This window comes from Enhydra lutris, unplaced genomic scaffold, assembly GCF_002288905.1.
Source record: "Enhydra lutris kenyoni isolate GAN:26980312 unplaced genomic scaffold, ASM228890v2 scaffoldscaffold13, whole genome shotgun sequence".
In the NCBI taxonomy this organism is placed as follows: domain Eukaryota; kingdom Metazoa; phylum Chordata; class Mammalia; order Carnivora; family Mustelidae; genus Enhydra; species Enhydra lutris.
The window spans coordinates 25109282-25132430 of NW_019154097.1; the positions used below are offsets into that span (position 1 = coordinate 25109282).

The following is a 23149-nucleotide window of genomic DNA, read 5'->3' on the forward strand; positions in this document are numbered from 1 at the left end:
AGTTTGAACTACAGGCTACTCATTAAAACTGACTAGGACTTAATTACTGAACTTAAATCAACATTTTGGAGTTGAACTGTGGTTCTCTCAATCTCTCTGAGTGATATTTCTCCTCCACTTGGGCAAGACCTCAAGGTAACGGAGTCCAGTTGTTTTCAAATTGTTGAAGGAGAAAAGATGCCGTTATTTTCCCAAGTGAGCTCTAATTCAGACTTCCCATAAAGAACATGGGTAAAAAACAGCCCTAGTGAAAGTCACCGTTCACTGCTCAGCCTGCACCTGTCCCTGCAAGGCACATGTTTTAGACCTGGTGTCTTCTGGAGCACCTGCTACAGACCCATTATGGATTTAATGTGCCCAATACAAGCCCATACAGGGCATACTATGGCCCATACAGGCCCATAAGGGCAGAGCCGCGACCTGAACTCAGGTCCCGTGGTTCAAACCTGTGTCCTTTTCAAAAGCACACCCTTCCGCTAAATAATGTTTTGAGGACAAATGCCCTGTTGTTGCTTGTTTCTTTAAGTGACTTCCAGTGTCTGGTGTTGGGCTGGGAGGCCAGGTGGGCAGTCAACATTTGTGGAATTGCATAGAAGTCTGCTGAATTCAGCACTGGCCAAGCTCATTTTCTGCTGCTTTATTCTTGCCTTTCTCCCTTCTTCCCTCCTTTCCTTCCTACCTTCCTCTCCCCATCCCCCTTTTCTCCCTCTCTCTTCACATCTCTCTGTCCTCCTTCCCTTCTTTGCAAGGACAGTGGGGTGATTTCCAACACCATGCAGTTTGTATGTAGGCAGGGGATCTGAATGTCCTGGACCATCACCTTCGGCAACAGGTAGGAGAGCCCAGAGGTTATGGGAAAGATTGCCAGGGTTTGAATCCTGCCTCTTACCGGCGGTGTGATTTTCAGCAAGTCCGTTAACATCTCTGTGCCTTAACTTCCCTACTCATAAAAAGGGATGATTTACTGCTGCCAGATAAAGTTGCCTGGGCCCCAGAATTGATGATTTAGTGTTCCACAGCTGGGGCCATTTCCTAAATCTCAGCACACTACGTTCCAGGCTATGAAATTCTAATCTCAATCCATCACCATCCCCATGACCTTAACGAGCTAACCCTGCCTTCGGCATCATCATACACCCAAACCACGGTGCCCTAACCAAACACAGCTGCCTCCCTTTGCCGCTGCACACCGCGCAGGACCTGCACATGGCTCTTGAGCAGCAAGACAACCAATGAGACAGCAAGACAATCCCGCTCTTGCCACTTACCCGCCCTGTGACCTCATGCAGGTTAATTTTATCTCTGCCTCATCAGTTTCCACATCTATAAGTCAAATCCAATGGCATCAAATTTGTAGAGATAGTATGAGGACTAGATGACATATTTTATATGTAATATGTCATCATTACCAACACTTAGACTTATTAAGTATTACCAGGGGCTAAGTAACTTACATGCAAAATAATCAGTGCCTCGTAAAAATAACTGGAAGGAAAATAGCTGTTACGTATTGTATATTTTCCATGTGCCAGACAGTGTTCCAAGCATTTTATGTGGGTTAAAGCATCTAATCTTCAAAACAGCCTTAGGAGGTTGGTGCTCTTACTAGCACCCCTTCACACATGAGAAAACTGAGGCTCAAAGCCGGTGCTAACTTCCCCAGGGTTGCAGGGTAAGCAGCTGACCAGTGTGGGCTTTGAACCCAGGCAGTCTGACTCTAGAATCTTTATACTTAGCCAGCTCTCCTGCTTGTTGTAATAGCTGCTCAGTAAGAGGCTGTTATGGTTTTATAATTAATCTTGTTGGCCCTATATATAAGATGGTCACCTCTAGCTCTATTTATACTCAATTTATCTCCAAAAAAAGATTTCCTCTGCCCCCAAAGACCCATACCCCCCACCCCAATATTCACTCCCTTGAATCCAGGCTGGACTTTGGCCCATGGAATATGGCGCAAGGGACTCGGTCTGACATCCAGAGCTAAGACATAAGAAGTCATACAGCTTCCTTTCGGTCTGAAGATGCTGTTGTGCTGCCAGAAGCCTGGGCCACATGGACAGGGCACGTGTAGGCAGTCTGCCCGGGAGCCTCAGCTGAACTCCCAGCAGTCTGCCAGCTGTGGGCGTGAGTCGTCTCGGATGTCCAGTCAAGCCCTCAGAGGAGCCCAGACCCAGCCGACTTCAGAGACCCCCAGCTGTGCCCCCGTGAACCTACGGAATCCTGAGAGTTGATAACAAAGTGTTGTTTTGAGCCACTAAGTCCTGGGGTGAGTCCGTTGGCAGTAATGGATCACCAGAATGCCCCCTTTGCTCTCCAGCCCCGTGTGAAGGTTCCAGGATGCCTTAAAACTAAGCCCCAATTATCTAGACTTGACCTACCGCTTAATTTTACAGGTAAACACCTCTTTGAAGTAACAGTAAAAATAATTAACACTTATTGACCTTGTGTATATTATTAAACTCTCTGTGCCTCAATTCCTTTACCTGTAAAATAGACCTAGCAAGGCAGCAAAAATACCTACTTCCTAAGGTTGCATCGAGGAGGAAATGAGCTAATTCATCTAAGGTGCTTTGAACAGTGCCTGGCTTTTAGAAAACATATATAAAGTGATAGCACTCTCTTTCTCTACCCCCAACCCCTCTCTTAATGGAGCAAGGCATTTTATAGGTTTTTAAAAATTGTTCAATCTTCGTCCTCATATTGAACCCAAAGGCAAGCGTTATTAACCCTTGTTGTCAGGGAGGTGCAGGGACTTCCAGAGAGCCTCATGGTGAATGATGGAGCCATGATGTGGACCCCAGTCCGTGTGGGGTTAAAGTCCTGTGCCCTGTCCCTCTCCCACCCCTGCCTCAACAGCGCCACCCCCTGCGATGCACGCAAGCATCCGGGACACATGGGAGCGATGGCATCTACTTGGTGGACTCCTCTCCTCTGGAGCTGGGCTCACAGACTAATTACAGCAGAGCAGTGGCCTCATTTGCAAACTCTAGCTCGCTCAGCTCAGGTGGCCCAAGGTCCTCTGTGTTAGCACCTTTGTGTGACACCACTCTGTGGCGGGGAGGTGCCCTGCCTGCTGGTGTGAGAAACACTCATTAAAGGCTCCGATTCGGATGTCAGGAAGCCGCTCACAGCCAGCAAGGAGGTTCAGCTCTCCTGGGACGGCTTCAGAGGAATCCACGCGGTGCTGAGTTCCCGTGCCTGGCACCCCCCCAGTACCCGGCATTCAATAGTTGTTAAATGAACATAATTGACTGACGTGCCCAGGTGGAATTCTAGACATCCTCTCCAGGTGAGTAGAGGAGGGATGCTGTGATTAGGGCAAGTTTTCTCATCTCGGGAGGAGAGACGGCAACACTGTGAGCTGTGTTTGAAGGTGCTGGTGGCGGAGGGACATTTCTGGCCTGACAGCTAGTGCGGGAAGAGTTGGGGACATCTGCTCTCGGAACAGGGAAGTGATTGGCTGAAGGTCACACAGCTCGCTGATGGGAAGGCAGGATCTCGATCTAGCCCCCTGATTCTGTGGGGTGTCCTCCCTTTCCTCCCCTTCACAAAGGGACTTTGAAGAAGTAACTAAGTTAAAATTAGGTCATTGAAGGGAGCCTCAACCCAGTAGGACTGGTGTCTTTCTAAGAAGAGACTGGGACACAGAGATGCACAGAGGGAATGTCACGTGAGGACACAGGGAGAAGGTGGTCATGTACAACCACAGAGAGAGGACTGAGAAGAAACCAGCTCTGCTGACATATCAGTCTCAGACTTCCAGCCTCCAGAACTATGAGAAAATAAATTTCTGGTGTCTAAACCACTCAGTCTGTGGTTTAGACTAGACTTCCTACGACAGCCCTGTCAAGCTAATTTTATGTATACATGGAGCCTTTCGTGATTGATACCAGAACCCTTCCTCTGAACGACATCCTTCACAGCATGGTTTACCGTGCTTGGCTCCAAACCCCCGCCCACCGCCCGTGTCTGAGGCAGGTCACGTGACAGAAGCCCACCTGAAATCTCCTTTAGGCTCTCGCTCACCATGGTGATTTGGGCACCAGCTGCAGGTGAGGAGGAAGCCATTTTGTGACTGGACCCCTTTCCTAGTTCCCGCTCTTGAAGCACTGCAACACGTGAGCAACGGGCACAGCAAATTCTATTTGGTTTATAAAGTAAATGATCCCAAACTAGTGCTAAGTGATGGGTTCAGAGTTGGAAGGAATGGGAAAAACAGACGAGCATAGACAAGTGTAGACAAGATTTCATAGTGGAGAAATAGGCAAGACGGGCAGGGGTTTTTAAAGTACCGTGGATTTGGGGCGCCTGGGTGGCTCAGCAGGTTAAAGCCTCTGCCTTCGGCTCAGGTCATGATCTCAGGGTCCTGGGATCAAGCCCCTTTTCCGGTTCTCTGCTCAGCAGGAAGCCTGCTTCCCACGCCCCCCCCACCTGCCTCTCTGCCTACTTGTGATCTCTGTCTGTCAAATAAATAAATAAATAAATAAATCTTTAAAAAAAAAAAAAAGAGGTAACGTGGACTTAAAATAAGGAGCCTTCTGTATTGGCTGGTGCAATCAGGAAAGACTCCATGGAGGAGGTGGCATTTGATCTGGGTCTGAACAAATAAGAGGAAAAGGAGCAGGAGCACAGAAGTGGCTGGGATGAGTGTAGTGGTCTTTAACCTCTGAGTGCCTGTAGAGCAGGATAATGAGGAGCACAGTATCTAGAATCAGGGAACCGGGGGATCTGGTCTCTTCCTCTTATGGCAGGGCTGCCAAACCTCAGCACCCCAACTTCTTAGAGAAGGTAAGTCTTTGTTGCAGGGACTGCCCTTGTGCAGGAGCACGCCCACGTTCATTATATTCCTGAACACAAAATTCCTGAAGACAAAAACGTCTTCGGACCTTTCTAACTGTTCCCTGGAGACGGAGTCGTCTCCAGCTGGGGAATGCTGATGTGCACTGCAGTTCTGGACCAGTCACTTGACCTCTCTGAGCTTGTCCTTCGATCTGCACAAGGGGCATTAACAACCGTATGTATAAACATGTGGCTGACAGTGAACTTGTTAAGGAAATGTGACTTAGCCTTACTTTTTTGTTTATTTTTAAAAAAATGTTTATTTGAGAGAAAGAAAGCGAGCAGGGGAAGGGGCAGAGGGAGAGACTCCTGCTGAGGGCAAAGCCCAACCCAGGCCTTTATCTCAGGAGCCAGGAGTCAGGACCTGAGCTGAAACCGGTAGTCAGCCGCTTAAGTGACCGAGCCACCCAGGCACCCCTTAGCCTTACTCTTTTACGGAGCGGACCTCTTCTCTCTGAATAAAGTTGAACCCAAAACCCCCACGTGTGGAATGAATAAAGGCACAGCTGTGCTGGCTGAGGCGGAGTGCGGGGCCCCCTTGTCTGCCTTCTGCAGGCTAGTGACCCCTTTGTGGGGCTGCGAGAGGAAAGGCCCAGAGATAGCTCATACATGCTCTGTGAAAACGGAGTGTGAAAGGCCTGGGTTTGAATCCAGGCTCCTTCCTGCTGGGTTCCAGAGACAGGGAGATCTGGGAAGAAAGACCAAGGAGCTTTGGTTCTGTCAGCCCAGAGGGAGGCAAGGGAGGCCTCCAGGAATTTAAGGAGGCTCTCACTCTCAGGTGAGAAACTTGCACTCCCATGACCCAGCCAGGGAGTGCCTCCTTAAATAGTTCCTGGGCTGTGCCTTGTTTGAGTCTACTGACTCCAGGCCCCCATCAAAGGCCCTCCAAAGGTAGCTGACCCATTAGTTAACCAGTTTCTTCACCATGGAAGAAAGAGATGCTCAAATCTGCTTTGTCAAGTAATTTTAAAGTTAAATAGATAATACACTGTGAGCACCCAGAAGAATGTCACCTAGCAATCACGGTTCTTATCGGTTCCTTTCCACAGTCCAAGGCATCAGACCGGAGGCAGAGGCTGGAAGTTTGGGGCACATTTGGGAAACAGTGAGAAATCCAAGGAGAGCCCGAACAGTGGCAGAGAAGTCAGAGAGGATCCAGGAAACAGCTGGTCTGGGCCACACAATGCCTGGCTGGTCAGCTGTAAGGGCATCTCCCCCTGGGCATTCCCAGCAGGGGATGGGGAACAGGAGGAAGCTAGCGCCTGGTCTGAGCCTGCAGGCTGGGCAGGCGGATGCCGCACTTACCTCTCCCGAGGCAGCTGGTGATTGGGATTGTGACGGCAGCGGACGCTGAGGCCGAAGAGCTTGCGGGCCGTGCGCTGGATCTTCTGCCTCTGGGCCTCGGTGGCGCTCTGCAGGAGCTTGTACCGGTTCTGCAGGTCCCAGTCGTTGCCCCAGTGCTGATGGATGCTCCCGATGGTCAGGAAGTGGTTGCTGGGGAGACGCTTCATGAAGGATTTAAACTCATCTAGCAAGAGAAAAAGGCCAAGAAAGAAAGGCTGAGTGCCGGGCAGCCCCCCTCTGAGGTTGCCTCCAAGGCTTAGTCCCATCTATGAGCACAGCAGGCTTGCAAATAAAACTCCCTCCTCTGGGGCCCAGGAATGCTGCTGCTGCTCCAGCCCTCTCTGTTCTGGCCACGCCATGCAAGGGCCTCTCCACCTTCATGGAAGGTCCTTTTCCTTTGCTCACAAGGGAGTGGGTCCCCATGGAAAAAAGGGTTGCCCAGACTATGGTCATCAGAATGCCAACTTGATAATGATAGTCACATCTCATTTGTCCTTCTAGTTACTTAACATTTTTTTTTTCAAATCAATTAAACCACCTTTTTTTTTTTTTTTTTTGCATTGGAAAACCTCCATCACGTGCTTTTAATAGAATGGGAGCGATAAAGCCGGACTAATTGAACATAATAAAAAAATAAAATAAAGTTAAAAAGAATAAAGTGGGAAACACAAATTCGACGAAAACCATTTTAACAGATCCTGGGCCGATACTCTTGCCGGCTGAATGCTTGAACCCCTGCACCTGCTCTGGCTGAGACGCACAGGAAGGTCATGAGTGGTAGACAGGTGCTAAACTACATTAGCACCAACTCAAAAGTTCTCTTTGGTGTCATCCGCAGGGCGGAGGGAGAATGGAGATGGGTCAAGCTCCCCACTGTGTGATCCAGTCCCGCTGGAGGTTGCTTATGTACCCTTTCACGTCACGTCCCATTTTGGGGACACCCCAGCTGAAGAGATGGGGCAAATCTTTTGTCTCTGGGGTAAGTTTTCTGCCTCAGGGTGTGTGGGATCTGTGTTTCAGGGTTTCAGTGTTTGCTACAACTTGACACGGCCTCAGAGACTCCCTAGGCTAGCTTTCTGGTTCTGCACAGAGGGAAACTGAGGCCCAGAGTGGGGAAACGATTTTCTGAAGGTAGAACAGCCTGCGAGTGACAAGAAGCAAAACTCAAATCTGAGCTGTTGTTTTTTTTAATATAATATTCACCCCTGCCATACCAACCCCCCACTATTGGGGAAAAAATTAAAATGTTGGTCATACTACAGGGAAAGAAACGCTAAATGCTTAGGGATCGATCTATCTATCTCTCTATCTATCTATCTATCTTTGCAGCTTAGTACTTTCACTTCATGTTGTAAAACCTACAAGGAAATTTCACATCCATTAGGCATTCATTTTATTTTTAAAAATGCCTACATAGCTTTCAATAAGCACCATGCTCAGTCTGAAACACCTAACCCATATAAATGATTTTACACCTAACCCATATAAGTTCTTTTAGTGCCTCCTTTTACAGAAACTAGGACACAGAGAAGTCAGTTAACTTCCCAAGGTCACACAGCCAGTAAATGGTAGAGTTAGAACTCTGGCCAGACTCTGAATTGTATGCCCTTCCTCAGCACTATTCACTTACTCTCGACACATAAGGAGGACCAGTGGATTGGGAGAAAAACAAGTAAATAAAAGGTGCTCAGAACAGGAGTCTCGGACTCCCACCAAACTTTGGCATGTCATTACTGACAGTCGGACATGCCGGAGACCAAACCGCATCTCGTCCCCTGGGCAGCCGTACGACCACCATGCTTTCAATACCTCAGTTTCCCCATCTGTCAAACAGGTATCCTGGCACCCCATGCAAATCTGGAGAGAGTGACATCAGACTGTCTCTGTCTCAACACATCTTGATGTACAGAAAGTGTTCAGGGGTGTGTGGCAGTGTGGGACTGGAAGGATATCGTACGGCTGGGCTGACTGATTTATTCAGGGAGCTGGCTGGAAGCAGGGGGCTGGCCCGAAGGACTCTGTGCTCTTTGGCTGCCCCTGTGTAAGATATGCCGCCCTCCTGTGGAAGGCTGTGTTGACCTCGAAGGACATAACAGCCATTTCAATGAACCTGAATCTGGGTCAGATAGGGGTATATAATTTAAAAGTTAAAATGATTTGATTTTCTTGACTCAAAGTAGAATGCTTCCCTCCCAGTAAAGGAGGTGTAGACAGACCCCCTTTGGGGTGTGTAAACTAGATTGGTTCTATCTGACCACCAGAACTCTGGCCATGAAGGAATCATTGGCTTTTCCCTTTTGGCTGGTCATTAATCCCTCCATAGTGCCTGGCTGTCTGGGGCACTAAGGCCGTTGCCTGAAATGAAAAGGAGGAAAATCCACACGCACAAGCCACATACACATGTGGAGATGGGTGAGCTTGTCTTAATGCATAAAACCATTCCAAATGGATAAGTACAGGATATCTGGAGCGAGTGTGTGCTCTTGTGGAGAGAAAGTGTGCCACGGAAATCATTTCTGTGGCCTATTCAACTACTTTGCGACTTCTCAGCTGTGTCTTCTGACCCACCCCCTGCAGCCAACCCACTGAAAGTGGTTTCTCTTCCTTGGGAATAAGATTAGATACTAAGGACCTTTCCTGCGTTGCACACAGCCAACGTTCCCCACTGCTTTTTAGCAATCGGCGGAATCTCTGCAAAAAACATTTTATCAAATGCTTCTTTCGTTTGAGGCCAAATAATGGTCATCAACATTTCCTTCACGAGCCTCTCTTCTCTGAATCCCTGGGACTTTTTAAATGGACTGATGGGTGCAGGTTCCTAGGGCAGCCCCAGCTCCATGTGAGCTGCAGGAAAGCGGGCTCACGTGCATCGTGGGCTCCACACGCTGGCTGGGGGCTGAGTTCATGAAAACCAGCGGTTTTCCAACACAGCTCGGTATGGCTCAGCTTTCACCTGGGGTGCCCAGCAGATCCAAGGTATGATTTTGTCCGGTCAAAAGCTTTCTCTGTGAAACATTTAAATGAATTCAAATATGAAAACCACAAACATGTCCTCTCAATTATCAGATGAGGGAACTGAGGCCTCGGGGGTAAAGAAGAATTAATAAAGTTCCAGAAGCTCTTACAGGAACTGGATTTGGAATCAGGGATTCCATCACCAACTCTGTTATTTGCTATCGATGGGCCCCTGGATAAGATACTGGGTCTTGGTACCCTCCATCCTCTAGGATGCAGGAATATTACTACTCGCTATAATGCAGTTGTTGTGATCAATTTAAGGAATATTAAGTTAAAAAAAAAACTATAATGCATATGTCCATTTATTTAGCTAGCAGATATCTGAGCTGGTGTTAAATGCTAGGTATTTACTTGGCATCTCTTCGTGGAAGTCTCAAGGCTTCCCAAGCTTTTCATGTCCAATACTGAGCACACAGTCTTCTGTCCCAAACCTCCCAAGGTGTTCTAGCTCAGTGAATGGTACCAGCGTCCATCAAATTGTCTAACTAACATACCTAAAAAAAAGTTATTGAATCTCAACACCCAACTCTTCAACTCACAGAACCAGTGTAGCATCAAACCCTAACTATTTCAGCATCTCTGCACGTTCCCCATTTTCCCTACCTATACCATCGTGCTAACCATGTCACTGTCTTCTCCTTCCTCGGCACCCTGGGATGGCCTCTCACTGGCTGACCTGCACTCACGCACTGATTTCTGCATCTCAGATGCTCTCCCCCAACTCCCCTCTCCTGATCCGCCCAACTGGCTTGGCCACGTCAGCCTCCCCCTGCACGGATTCACTCCTTCTTCACACGCCTGATTAAAATGTCATAACTATTTCTATGGTCACATGATTCATGTCTGGCTTTCACATTCACTAGAAGCTCCATGGAGGCACAGCTCCAACTTTGCCCCTCACCCACTTTATGGCCCCAGGAGACTGACTTTCCTCCCCTGAAATTCATGACCACGAATTTTCTTAACCTCGAAAAGCCCGAAATAGTACCTGAAAAGTCACTTGAGCTTTGACAAGTTGTGGATTCTTTGGATATCCATATCTGTATCGCTCTTTACCTACATGTTCGTGTATGAAATCTACATACATATACCTATTTACACACACAGGTGTGTTATTTATTTAGACACACACACACACACACACACACACACACACACACAGGAATCAATATAGATATTTTGACTCTCCATTCTCCAGAAGCTTCTCTGTGTTATGGGGCATTACTCTCTCTATCTTCTGGGTACCGTAGAGACAATACATCTTAGGACCACAAACTCAATTACATGATTCATGACTCCATTGAATGGACTGACTGAGTACCTCCTCCAGGACAGCTACTTACATGGGGCTCCAGTCCCTCCCAAGTGAAAGAGTTGGGGGTCACTGACTATTCCCTCACAGTGGGTCCTAATTCCAGTTAGACCGTTTTCTTTCCTAGTCTTGGCTCGGGACCATTGACATAGTACTACTAGGTTCTCTACCTGAATTCTCCAGGTCCTTATAAGCTTCGGCCCAAGACTTGGCCATGTTGGCCAGCGTGTACTCCATGATCTGGATGTCGGTGATGGGGCAGTTGCATTGTGGGAACTCCTCCGCGCACTGACATCTACACTGGCTGTTCTGACACACGTACTCCCCCTCACCATTGCACATGATGTAGCTCAAGGCCGACTGGACAAACTTCTCTTGCAGATACTGAGGGAAGATGATCTGAAGACCTGTTTGAGAATAGCAAGAGAGGGAAAAAAGAAAGGTTAAAGAAGGTGTTTCATTAACAGTTTTGAAAGGTGATGCGTAGGAATCCGAAGCTGTTAGCCTTCTCCCATGTACTGTAACCAAAACCGTTCTGGGTCTGCCTGGATCCAGACAGGGCCCCACTGGCGAGGCCTCCAGTTGCAATACTCCTTCTTAGACTTCTCCAAGCCATGACTTTGGCCACCCCTGAAAGGCATACTTTTTTTTTTTTTTAAAGATTTTATTTATTTATTTGACAGAGAGAGATCACAAGTAGGCAGAGAGGCAGGCAGAGAGAGAGAGAGAGGGAAACAGGCTCCCTGCTGGCCAGAGAGCCCAATGCGGGGCTCGATTCCAGGACCCTGAAATCATGACCTGAGCCGAAGGTAGAGACCTAACCCACTGAGCCACCCAGGTGCCCCTGAAAGGCATACTTCATTCTGCTACATTAGGACTGAGGCCAGAGCTGAATGTGGCCTACACCTTTTCCAATTGGGGACAAAACCCTTAGTGAAATCGCACGATCATTGTTTATTTATTTATTTATTTATTTTCTTATTTCCTTCATTCCTTTTCTTCCTTTCTTCAAATATTTATGAACACTATTTATGAAGCACAGGTCCTAAACTAGGCACTAGGTCTATAGAGATAAAAAAATACATGATCCTTGCCCTTAGGGAGTTTACAGTGTAATCGGCAGCGATAGACATGGACACACATCGCCCTAACATCGCTTTATAGACCTGCAGCGGAGATGGCCGTAGGAGGTGACCGGACAGCAGAAGGCTGCAAATAGCCTGGCTCGGATAGCAGGGAAGCCTTTATAGGGGAGACGGCACTGGGGCTGCCTGAAAGGTAAATAAGAGATCCTCATGTAACAAGAAGAACAGGAAGTGCCTTCTAAGGAAAGGAATAGCAAGAGTGAAGAGGTGTATGTCTGGAAGTTGCTGGCGAATGGAATGAATGTGGACGGGTGGGGGGTGTCGTGCTGTAGAGGAACAGGTGCCAAAGGGCTCAGGGCAGTATCGTATGCTAAGGAATTTGGACTTCATCCTGTGGATAATGGGGAGACACTGGTAAATTTCAAGCATGAGAGTAATATAAGGAGTAATAGAAGAGTATAAGAGTAAGAGTAAGAATAAGAGTAACATAAGGACAGTGGTATAATTTAGTAAGACCAGTGCATCATAAAAATAGCATCAGTTCAGGATGACATCAGGGACGACTTTTTTTTTTTTTCTTTGCTCTAAACTCAAAGAAGCCAAGGCTCCCTGGAGGGGAAGTGACAAGCCCAAGGCTAGAGGACGAACACTCTGAACCACACCCTGTACTCTTTCCTCTACACCTGCCCAGTCCAAGTCTTATCCTGACAGCGGAGGACGGAGAAGGGTTTCTCTGGGCGCGCACACTACTCCCGTGCCCCTGTGATGGGAGCAGAGCAGACCATGACCCAGGGCGTGGAGCTAGAAAGACAACTCTGGGCTAAATGAATTCCCAGAAGCACTTTCACCTAAGACATTTCTCTCTGCCTCATCTGGGGTTGCTGGCCGTTTCAGCCGCGAATGCGTATGCGGGTAACCGTTTAACGACCCACTGTGTGAGAAGTGACTGTTCTCTGGATTGCATGTTCTTCTCACTCATGCTTCAGGGACACCCCCTCGTCCTACTCGTCAGGGGTTTGCGGAATACTCTTGGCATTTCTCTCCTTCTGCTTCACAGTTGTGTTTCTACACAGACCCCCAAATTATTTTTTTTAAAAAATGAAGTGCCATCCTTTCAACCTGTCTTCATCAGGCAGCTAAAAAAGACTGTGTTCAGAAGAGCACTGTGGGAAAGAAGATGGTACCTCCAGCACAAGCCTTAAGGCAGGGACCCAGGAGGCAGTTAAAAGCTGGGCACTGCTAGGCAGGCCCCTCTACGTATCCCCCACTCATCTCAGGCAAGTCCCTCAAACCGTCTTAAGGCTCTACTTCTTTCTTTTGTAAAATGGAGATGCTTTTAGTACCTACATCAGAAGGTTGTTGAGCGGGCTAAGTGAAGGAATCCCCGAAGACCGTCCAGAACAGCTCCTGGCACATGGCAAGCAAATAGTAAATGTTACCATTCTTATCTAAAAGGATCTATTTATATTTGAGAGAGAAAGAGAGAGCAGGGGGAGGGACAGAGAGAATCCTCAAGAAGAGTGTCCACTCCACGCGGAGCCCGATGCAGGGCTCGATCCCAAGACCCTGAGATCATGACCTGAGCTGAAATCAGGAGTCAGACGCTTAACGGAATGAGCTGCCCAGGTTCCCGAATTCATTCCTATCTATATGTGATGATGATGATGATGATGGTGGTGGTGGTGGTGGTGGTGAAGATGACGGTGATGATGAAATCCCTCCCGGGACTGACGTTTTTTTAAGGCGCCAATAGAACCTTCAGGTTAGATGAACAATAGCTGTGGGTATTTAATCAGAAGAAGAAAATACTCAGCAGGGTGTCTCAAGCTGTTTGCAGGACTTCACGAGATGCAGAGTTTAGAACTCTGTGTCCTGTTGACGGTATGGTGGCGGGGGTACGCTATTCAGGAAGGCGGATCCGTATCGGTCCGCGTGGAAGGTATTCTAAAGGACAGAAGGAGCGCTAGGGCTTGGGTGCTGCGGGCTCCAAGACCAGGGTGAGCTTCACACCAGTGGGCAAGGGGTCCGCGTGAGGCTGAGCGACGGCTGGGGAGGGCTCACCGTGCAGGAGGGTGATGCAGACACCAAACAACGGGGCCAAGCACATGGAGCAGCAGAGTCCCTTCTCAGCTAAGTCTCCGGTTCCTTCAGACTATGCATCATTGAGTCATTTCATCTGTATCACGGTTTTCGCTTCCAAAGCAAAATTTATTTTTAGCTGATCCCAATCCCCTATAGGCATCTGAGTCTATGGATTGGGGTTAAGTTTCTGTTGGAACTCTATAGACTCTCCTCTCAGTCCTATTTTTCTAGCTTGCTCATCATTTTCTTTCTCCCTTTTGTAGGGGATAAAATATTCTATTCTTGGTCCCAGCCCAAAAGGAATTTGGGGAGAGCATTTTTAGAAAATTGCGTCAAATCATTTCTCCGTTTGGCAAGGATACAAAAGGCAGTATTACCTACCCCATTTAATGCAACTGAACACAGATGAAGTTTGGGGTTGGGGGGTTTCTGGGAGCAGCAGAAACACAAAACCGATTGCTCTTTAAAAATGGAAACTCAGATCATGCCGAGCTGTCTCTGAGGCAGAATCTCCTGGGCAATTTTGAAAGAGAATAATGAAGACGTAGCAATTAAAAAGCACTTTTCTGCAAAATGTCATTACTGTTTAAAGTTACATAACCATTTCTACGGCAGCGGAGGTTCACAGAGCAGTCACCGCCGGAGCGGTCTCCTGATGACCTGTGTCCAACAAAGAGGTCCATTGCTGACCTCCAAATTGGCGCCTGAGTCCTGCCGGCTTCAATGGGAGTCATAAATAACTTGGAGGGGGACTTGGCCTGTGGAGCCACTGTTTGAAAGATATACAGCTGCCGGCTGGGGAGGAATATTCTGGCCCCACAGTTCCCAAAGACACACAGAGGGTGGGGGGAGGAGGAGGAAGGGAGAGACAGTGAGAGAGAGAGAGGCCACCATTATTGCCGAGCATATAAATTTTGCCTCAAAAGACCCGGAAGGCAATAGCTGAGAGTTTCACTTGAACACCAAGTCACTCGTGCTGAACATATGGGATATCTCCCCCTAATCTCATTATATTAAAAAAAAAAAATCTTGTTATACTTTAAATTGGAATGTTTCACTGTTCTGCGAAGTGAGTGGGCAACGTAGATGTGGGAAAAACCACGTCATCTTCGTTCTCTTCTCCAGATTTTTGCCCCATCTCCCTTAGTCTTCCTCCCACCTCACCTTCAACACAGACATCTCACAATCTTTTCCTGTATTTTACATACAGTCTTTGTGTGTGGAACAATGATTTCTCCTCTTTGTCGCACGGGAGGATATCTCTATCCCCTTCTCTTTTCCCTCCCTCCTCCCCTCCCCAAGGGAGGCTCTTGTCCTGCAATCCAGACCTTCCCAGATCACCCAAATTAAAATGTTTCTTTTATTTTCATCATAGGATTAGTTACTAATGGAAGTGATCTTATTAATTTGTTTTCATTTTTTTTTTCATCTCCCTCATTAGCGAGTGGGCTTCAGGGGGACAGGGGCCTTGTCTGGTCCCCTCAGACTCCCCCTCAGAGTATAAATTAAAGCCAAGCCAGTAGAGGCTCCAGACACTCATTTGTTGGATTTTCACTCAACAGCTATTCTCTTTCTCACTCTGACTGGAAAAAAAAAAAAAGTGGTCCCTAGGCACTTGGAGGATATTGGAATTGGCCCAAAGCTGACCACCACCAACGTAACAGACTCAGGCCTAACATCCAGGAATGGTGACTGGGTGTTGGAACATGTGAGGGCTCTTGCAGCTCAGTGGCAAGAAAGAGCAGGACCGGAGACACCTCCTGCCTCAGTGTCCTCATGGTGGCTCCAGCGCAGAGCGGCCTTGGCGGATGTCTTAGCCTCTCGGAAGTCCAGGCTCCCTGCCTGGCAGGTTCAAGACCCGGGACGTGAGGCATATATGAGGGGGAGGGGCATAAACAGCAATCAGCAAGAAGCTGGCTGCTACGGACTGAACATTTGTGTTCTATGTCAACGGAAGCCCAAGCCCCCAGAGCGATGGTGTCAAGAGGCAGGGCCTTGGCAGGGGAGGAGGTTTTACATCAGGTCACAAAGGAGGGCCTCTGCGACAGGATTAATGATCTCGTAAGAAGAGTAAGAGATGGGAAAGTCTCTCTCTCACCCTCTCCCTCCACAGACACACACGAAGGAGAGGCCACGTGTGCACACAATGAGAACACAGCTGTCCGCCAGCCAGGACTGTGCCTTCACCACACCCCAAATTTGCTGGCATCATGATCTCAGAGCCTCCCGAACTGGAAAAGGAAGGTCCCTCATTCAAATCACGCAGTCTATGGTATTTTGCCACAGCAGCCCAAGCAGACAAAGAGAAGAGCATAAGTAAGTGTTCAATAAACACTAGGCTTCCCCATGTATGCCACATCAGAATATAATCCATTCCCTGAACCGAACTCGAGTCCTTCTTGGAAACATCCTCCCGAGTAGCCCCACTTGGGTCGGTAGGAAACCTGCAGAGGGTGCCTGACTGCCTCTTAATAACATCCTACGAGTTGTTACAGGTCTCTGTGATTTACCATTCCACTGTTTCTACATCAGGGAATCTTCTCCTTCTTTTTTATCTTTCGTTTTCTTCTCTCCTTCTCAGTCCTTCCGTGTGCCTGGCACCGTGCTATGGACACCTGGGGGAATGTGGCAGCCAGGCCCAGCGTCTGCCCTCACGGACCTCCGGGTGCAGTAAGAAGGTGTGTAAACAGAAACCAGTGCTCTACCAGAAGCACGAGGTCTCTCAGAGAGCGCAGAGGAAGAACACCTACCCCAGACTAGAGTAGGGACGGTCATAGACGCTCTCCCAGAGGAAGTGGCATTTAGATTGAGACCTGATGGATTCACGGGAATTAGGTGATGGAGGTCAGCAGGAAGAGCAGTTTAGAAAGTGGGAACGGCACATCCCAAAGATTCAGGCAATAGAACTCTCTCCAGCTAAGGACCAACCTGACCATCACCTTCCTTTCTTGATTAAGGTTCACCTTTTTTGTGTGTGTGTTTGCTTCCATGTTTCCTAGAGAAGAGATAAAAGCATTCTGGTGCCTCAGAGAAGATCAAGTCTCTGAAGCGAAGAATGACAGAAGGCAGAGATCTACCAGCTCTCTAAGGAGCGCCATTGCTTGCAGTGGCAGAGGTCGAGGATCCTTATCCCTTACAAAGGGTATAAGCTGGGATTCAGAAAAAGAAACGAGGACTCACTGCACTGTTGAGTTGCAACCACTGGGGAGCACTAGAGTAACAGAAGAACTTTCTGGGGACCCCTACACTGAATTTCTTAATACCTGTTCAAGGACACGGTATTGCTGTCCGAACCTGGCACCTGGTCCAGGGGACTGCTCGGTGAGTGAGGGAGAGGGGAACCAGATCAACCAAGCTGAAGGTGCCTCTAAGATTTGGGGGTGCAGTCTAACCTTCATCTCTGACCCTGATCCTGCTCCTTTGCTGTGAGGAACTCTTAGCTTCTTTCTCTTCTTTCAACAAGTAGTACATGGGGGGTTGTTGGAGGAAATGCTTCACGTTCTAAGGACACAGAGGGGCTACTTGGAGATTCAAAACTAAAGCATAAAATCCAAGTACAAGAGACAAAGGACTGCACTGATGATTAAAACAAAAAGCAGTTGGGGCACCTGGGTGGCTCAGTGGGTTAAAGCCTCTGCTTTCAGCTCAGGTCATGATCCCAGGGTCCTGGGATCGAGCCCCACATCGGGCTCTCTGCTCAGTGCAGAGCCTGCTTCTCTCTCTCTCTCTGCCTGCCTCTCTGCCTACTTGTGTTCTCTGTCAAATAAATAAATAAAATCTTAAAAAAAAACAAAAAAAAAACCAAAAAGCAGCATTACACCTGGAACCTAGCAGGTATTTAATAAATATATTTTAAATATGGAATAGGGGTGCCTGGGTGGCTGAGTCAGTTAAGTGTCTGACTCTTGGCTTTGACTCAGGTCATGATCTCAGGGTTGTGACATCGAGCCCCACACTCAGTGGAGAGTCTGTTTCTCTCCTCCTCGCTCCCTCTACCCATCCGCCCACTTGCCCTGGCTCGCTCTGTAAAATAAATAAATAAAATCTTTTTTTTTTTTAAAGATTTTATTTATTTATTTGACAGAGAGAGAGATCACAGGTAGGCAGAGAGGCAGGCAGAGAGAGAGGAAGGGAAGCAGGCTCCCTGTTGATCAGCCCAATGTGGGGCTCGATCCCAGGACTCCAGGACCGTGACCTGAGCTGAAGGCAGAGGCTTTAACCCACTGAGCCACCCAGGCGCCCCAAATAAATAAAATCTTAAAAAAATAAATACTGAGGCGTGCCTGGGTGGCTCAGTCCGTAAGCATCTACCTTCAGCTTGGGTCATGATCTCAGGGTCCTGGGATCGAGCCCCATGTCCAGCTTCCTTCTCGGCGAGGAGTTTGCTTCTCCCCTTCCCTCTCCCTCTGTCCCTGCACCACCCCCCTAACTCGTGCTCACTGTCTCTGTCTCAGATGAATAAATAAAATCTTTTAAAAAAATAAATAAATATTGAATCAACCAGTGACATATTACAAAGATGAAAGAAAATAAACCTGAAGACAATAATTATGGAAGACTTCGTGATGTGTGTGGGATGTGGGTAGATCTTGAAACAGGAGCATGGTTTATAGTAGATAAAGAAGAGGAACCAGTTTCCCCGCCAAGAGCGGACCACGAGCAAAGATGGGTCAGTATCTGAACACCCTGGATCGGTTAAAGTCTTGTTCAAGGCAAGAACCATGTATCTTTCTGTTTTGTTTGTTTGCTTATTTTTTTGGATGAACTTTATTTTACTCTATATAATAATTACTTAAAATAGTAGTAGTTTCGATGGATGTCCTCTTTTCTGACCTATTTCCTTGCCCATTAAATGCCCAATTTCTTTTAGGGCTAAGAGAAAGAGGGGGGAAAATACAGATTCTATTTTGGTTGAGTAGAAATATTGTTTTATCCTGTTCTTGCATCAGAATGTGGCCCCCTACAGATACCTCTGAGCCCCATAGGAGTCCCAGATGTTGCCTTGTACCTGCTAAGTTCTGCTTGTCAAATTCTGTCCATTTCTGAAAAACACAAGGTGGGGAGAACAACAAGGACTAAACCTTTTGCAGAAAGTCAGCCTGATCCCCTTCCTTGTGAAAGCCCAGGGATCTCAGACTGGCAGATAAAGGACTTTATGGCTCCAACAGCCATTCTGAACTCCAGTGTAATGAAGGCATGCAGGTCAATTACCCATCTGTTTGTGTTTCTATTGCTGTGAATTACAGTATCCATCGCTGACAGCTCATTGGAGTGGAATGAAAATAAGACGATAATTCACCGGGTGAAACCGTGCAGAAAGGGCGAAAAGGCTATGATCTCATTCAGAAGTTCAGCCCTGTCTCCGTGATGGGTCATTTGCACTCGGGGGAAATGAAGAAAGGCAGCTACCCGGGGGGGAAAGTGGGTGGGTTCTGGCACCCCCTTCTGGGTAGAGTAACCTTCTGTGTTCCCAAGGATCCTCCTGTCTTCTCTGGGACCTTAAGCAATAGACTTGGAACCTTTAGATGAAAGATTCAAGTAAATGAAATTCAGCACAATAAAACAAAAACCTCTTTAATATCAGGGGTTCTGAGGGATGAAACAGGTTGCCTCTGTAGGTAGAAGACTGCTCATCACTGGAAGTGTACAGGCAGAATTTAAAGAACCCAAGGCTCAAAGGGCATGAGGTTATCATTAACTTATCTTCGGTCTCCATCCCAGCAGTGTCCTCCCTTCAAAAATTATACACCCCTCCAGCCTCTGCAGCCTCTGCACTCAGATGGGTTCACATGACACATTTTGGCCAATGAAATGTGAGCACAAGGAATGGGTACAACTTCCCAAACAGAGCTAGAAGAACAGACACATGGGTTCATCCATCCGTCTATCCCATCACCACAAAAACGGGCCATATCCCATGGGAGGGGAAGAGTCACAGCTGACTTGCGACCATGATGCAGCGTAAGGAAGAAAGGAGCGTTCACTTCTGCCAACCATCGAGAGTCTGGGATGATTCGTTAGCACAGCGTAACCTCACCTATATGGGATTTGGCAAACTCCAGCCCAGGGGCCAAATTGACCTGCAGCTTATTTTTGTAATTAATTTTATTGGAGCACAGCCACACAGATTTGTTTCAGGGCTGTCTATCGCCGCCTTCACATTACAGTGGAAGGGCTGAGTGGTTGCAACAGAGAATGCGTGCAGCCCACAGAGCCTAAAACATTGACCATCTGGCTCTTCACAGAGCAAGTTTGCCAGCTCCTGGACTATTTGGCCATTAAGATTTGCTCAACCTTGGTTTTCTGTGCATCTACTCTGTGCTGCTGTTCATTCACTGATTAAGCAAAGATGGATTTGGCCTCATCGGCGACGGGCCAGGTTATCTTCTAGACCCTGCAGGAAGGGCAAGGAACTAGAAGCAAAATCCCTGCTTTCCTGAAACTTTCTGCTTAGTTGAGGAGAAGGACAATGAAGGGTCTACACAAACACAGAGGAGTGCTGACAAAAGGGTCGGGGGCAGGGAGAATTCTGCATGACAATCTTAACTTCCTCTTTTCTTTTTCTTTTTAAAAAAGATTTTATTTATTTATTTGACAGAGAGCAAGAGGGCACAAGCAGGGGGAGTGGCAGGCAGAAAGAGAGGGAGAAGTAGGCTCCCAGCTGAGCACAAAGCCCCATGTGGGTCTCGATCCCAGGACCCTAGGATCAAGGCCTGAGCTAAAGGCAGATGCTTAACCGACTGAGCCACGCAGGCACCCCCACTTTTAACTTTCAAAAAGAGAGTATGGTCAAAAGTATGATACGAAGGCCAACATACTTTTAAAATTCAATTTCTTAAAATTTCAGCATGAAGATACCCTCACAGAGGGTATAAGAAGAAGAGGTTGATTTAATATAATTAAAAGCCTCTTCAAAGAAGTCATGATAAAAACCAACTGTGACACCTACAAAACTATGCCACCCGATCCCTCGATCAGCTGATGTCTCCAAATCTTCTCTATTTCCCTCTCCTTGGCACGTCCTGCCACATCAGTGCCACTGCCCCACAAAGGTAGAAAGTTCTCTCTTGTTCAAATTTATGCCTCCAGCTCTTATTAACTGCAGGACACTGGGAAGCTAACATCAAGAGGCTTAACGTCTCTGCTTCTGCTTCCTCATTAAAGCTTCCGTGGTCGGGTCCATATAAAAAACAAATAAACCGTTTTGTATCCTGACTCTGGTGGTATCTTCATCACATGACTGGAAATTCCAAATTCACAGAACTCTTCACCTCAAGAGGTTGAACTTTTCTGTATGTAACTGATACCTCCATGAACTAGAAAACAAAGTAGATTAGGTAACGCATGGGAATCTCGTAGTTTAGGATAGTTGTTGGACTAATGTCTTTTCTTGTCCTCACCCTGTCTTCTATCACTTTCCCCAGAGAACTTTGGTGATCTCAGGCATCCCCTCCACTGGCAACCAAAAGCTCCTTGCTCACGACTCAAATTCTAACAGGACACCCATCACACCATGTTACGTGTGTTTATATTCACATTCCTCCCGGTCTGTGATCTCCTTGAATGCCAGAGGCAATGCCTCGTTCATGTTCCCTTTCCCTGTGAGCTAGCGCAGTAGCGGGTTTCCAGGAAATATGTTTGAATGAAGGCGAATTGAGACAGAACGTGTTTCAGAGAGGACTGTGGTTCTCTGCTCTGTGCCTTGCATGTCCCACCTCTCTACAGCCGTCCTTCCTGAGTAGGACTTGTATCATCTTTCCCAACATCATAGCTTGAAATCTAAAACTATTTCAACTTTGACTCAGTAGTGAAAGGAACAGGTGCTCAGAAACATCTGAGAAACAAACAAACAAACAAACACAGCCAAAAAACACCCTAAGAGATCAATGATGCTAAAGGTCCTGACTATTAATTTTAGCACACATTCTGTTTTGGATCCACTGCTACACATTATGACTCTTAAGACCTGTAACTGTTTCTTGTATTTTTTTGCAATCTTTGCAAGATATCAAGCACAGAGTTAGCTCATAACATGTATGCAAAAATAGAGTTGCACTATCCAGCAATTGTAGTAAAGTCCATTCACTCACCAGCTTTTTTGAAACAGGTGCTGAACTTGATGCCAGAGATAGAGAAACTGAGTAAAACACAGTTTTTCTGGTCTCAAGGAGCTCCAGTTGGGTGAGAGAACAAGATTCATAAATATAAAATTACAACAAAATAACACACATAAATATACACCAGTTTCAGTAGAAGAAAAAAAAAGAACTCTGTACTTTCATAAGAGTAAAGGAGTCTGGGGGTGCCTGGGTGGCTCAGTTGTTAAGCGTCTGCCTTCAGCTCAGGTCCTGATCCCAGAGTCCTGGGATCGAGCCCTGCGTTAGGCTTCCTACTCAGCGGAAAGCCTTCTTCTCCCTCTCCCTCTCCCACTCCCCCTGCTTGTTATCCCTCTCTCACTGTGTCTCTCTCTGTCAAATAAATAAATAAAATCTTAAAAAAAAAAAGAAAAGAGTAAAGGAGTCTGAAAAAGTTATTTTGGACAGGGTTGAACCCAAATGGTATGAACAGTCCAGCATTTGCCAAGTTGTGTGCTACAGAGTCACAGATCTGCAAATGTAACCAAGATCAAATACATTCAGGAAACTCTGTATTTAATCTACTTCTTGAGACTCATGATACACAGCACGGTTAAGGCACTGAGAAGTCCTATAGTAATTAAGTGTGGTTTATGCTGTTTAATCCGATATTTCAGTATTATTGAGCTTTTGTTAAGTTACTGTGTGGTAACAAATAACCTCAGAATCACAGCGGCTTACATCACAAAGGTTTACTTCTTTCTCATGTTTTATGTTGGCTGAGCTTTGGCTCTATCCCGGATGTCTTCTTCATTTTTGTTTTCGTTTTTGTTTCCTTCCAAATTTTTATTTGAATTCTACTTAGTTTACCTATAGTGTAGTACTGGTTGCAGGAGTAGAATTTAGTGATTCATCATTTACATACAACACCCAGTGCTCATCACAATAAGTGTCCTCCTTAATGCCCATCACCCGTCTAGCCAACCCCCACCCACCTCCTTCCAACAACCCAGTTTGTTCTCTATAGTTAAGAATCTCCTATGGTCTATTTCTTTCTCTCTCCTTCTCTTTTTTTCCCCCTTGCCACATGTTCATCTGTTTTGTTTCCTAAATTCTACATGAGTAAAATCATGATATCTGTCTTTCTCTGACTTATTTCATTCAGCACTATACTCTCTAGCTCCATCCATGTTATTCAAAATGGCAAGATTTCATTCCTTTTGATGGCTGAGTAATATTCCATTGTGTATATGGATGTCATCTCCTTTATTCATTCATCAGTCGATGGGCACTTGGGCTCTTTCCATAGTTTGGTTATTGTTAATAATGCTGCTATAAACATTGGGGTGCATGTATCTTCAGATCTGTAGTTTTGCATCCTCTATAAATACTTA

At 46.8% G+C, this 23149-nt stretch overlaps 1 protein-coding gene across 1 annotated transcript in view; it reads right to left on the reverse strand.

Annotated features, from left to right (window-relative positions):
• The window catches only part of LOC111146103 (BMP/retinoic acid inducible neural specific 1), a 171476-nt gene that overhangs the window by 19346 nt on the left and 128981 nt on the right, over positions 1 to 23149 (reverse strand). The window contains exons 6-7 of the mRNA XM_022501493.1: positions 10684 to 10920; positions 6145 to 6367 (exon numbers count right to left, since the gene is read on the reverse strand). Of these exons, the coding sequence (XP_022357201.1) occupies positions 6145 to 6367; positions 10684 to 10920 (460 nt within the window). The remainder of the gene's footprint in view (positions 1 to 6144; positions 6368 to 10683; positions 10921 to 23149) is intronic.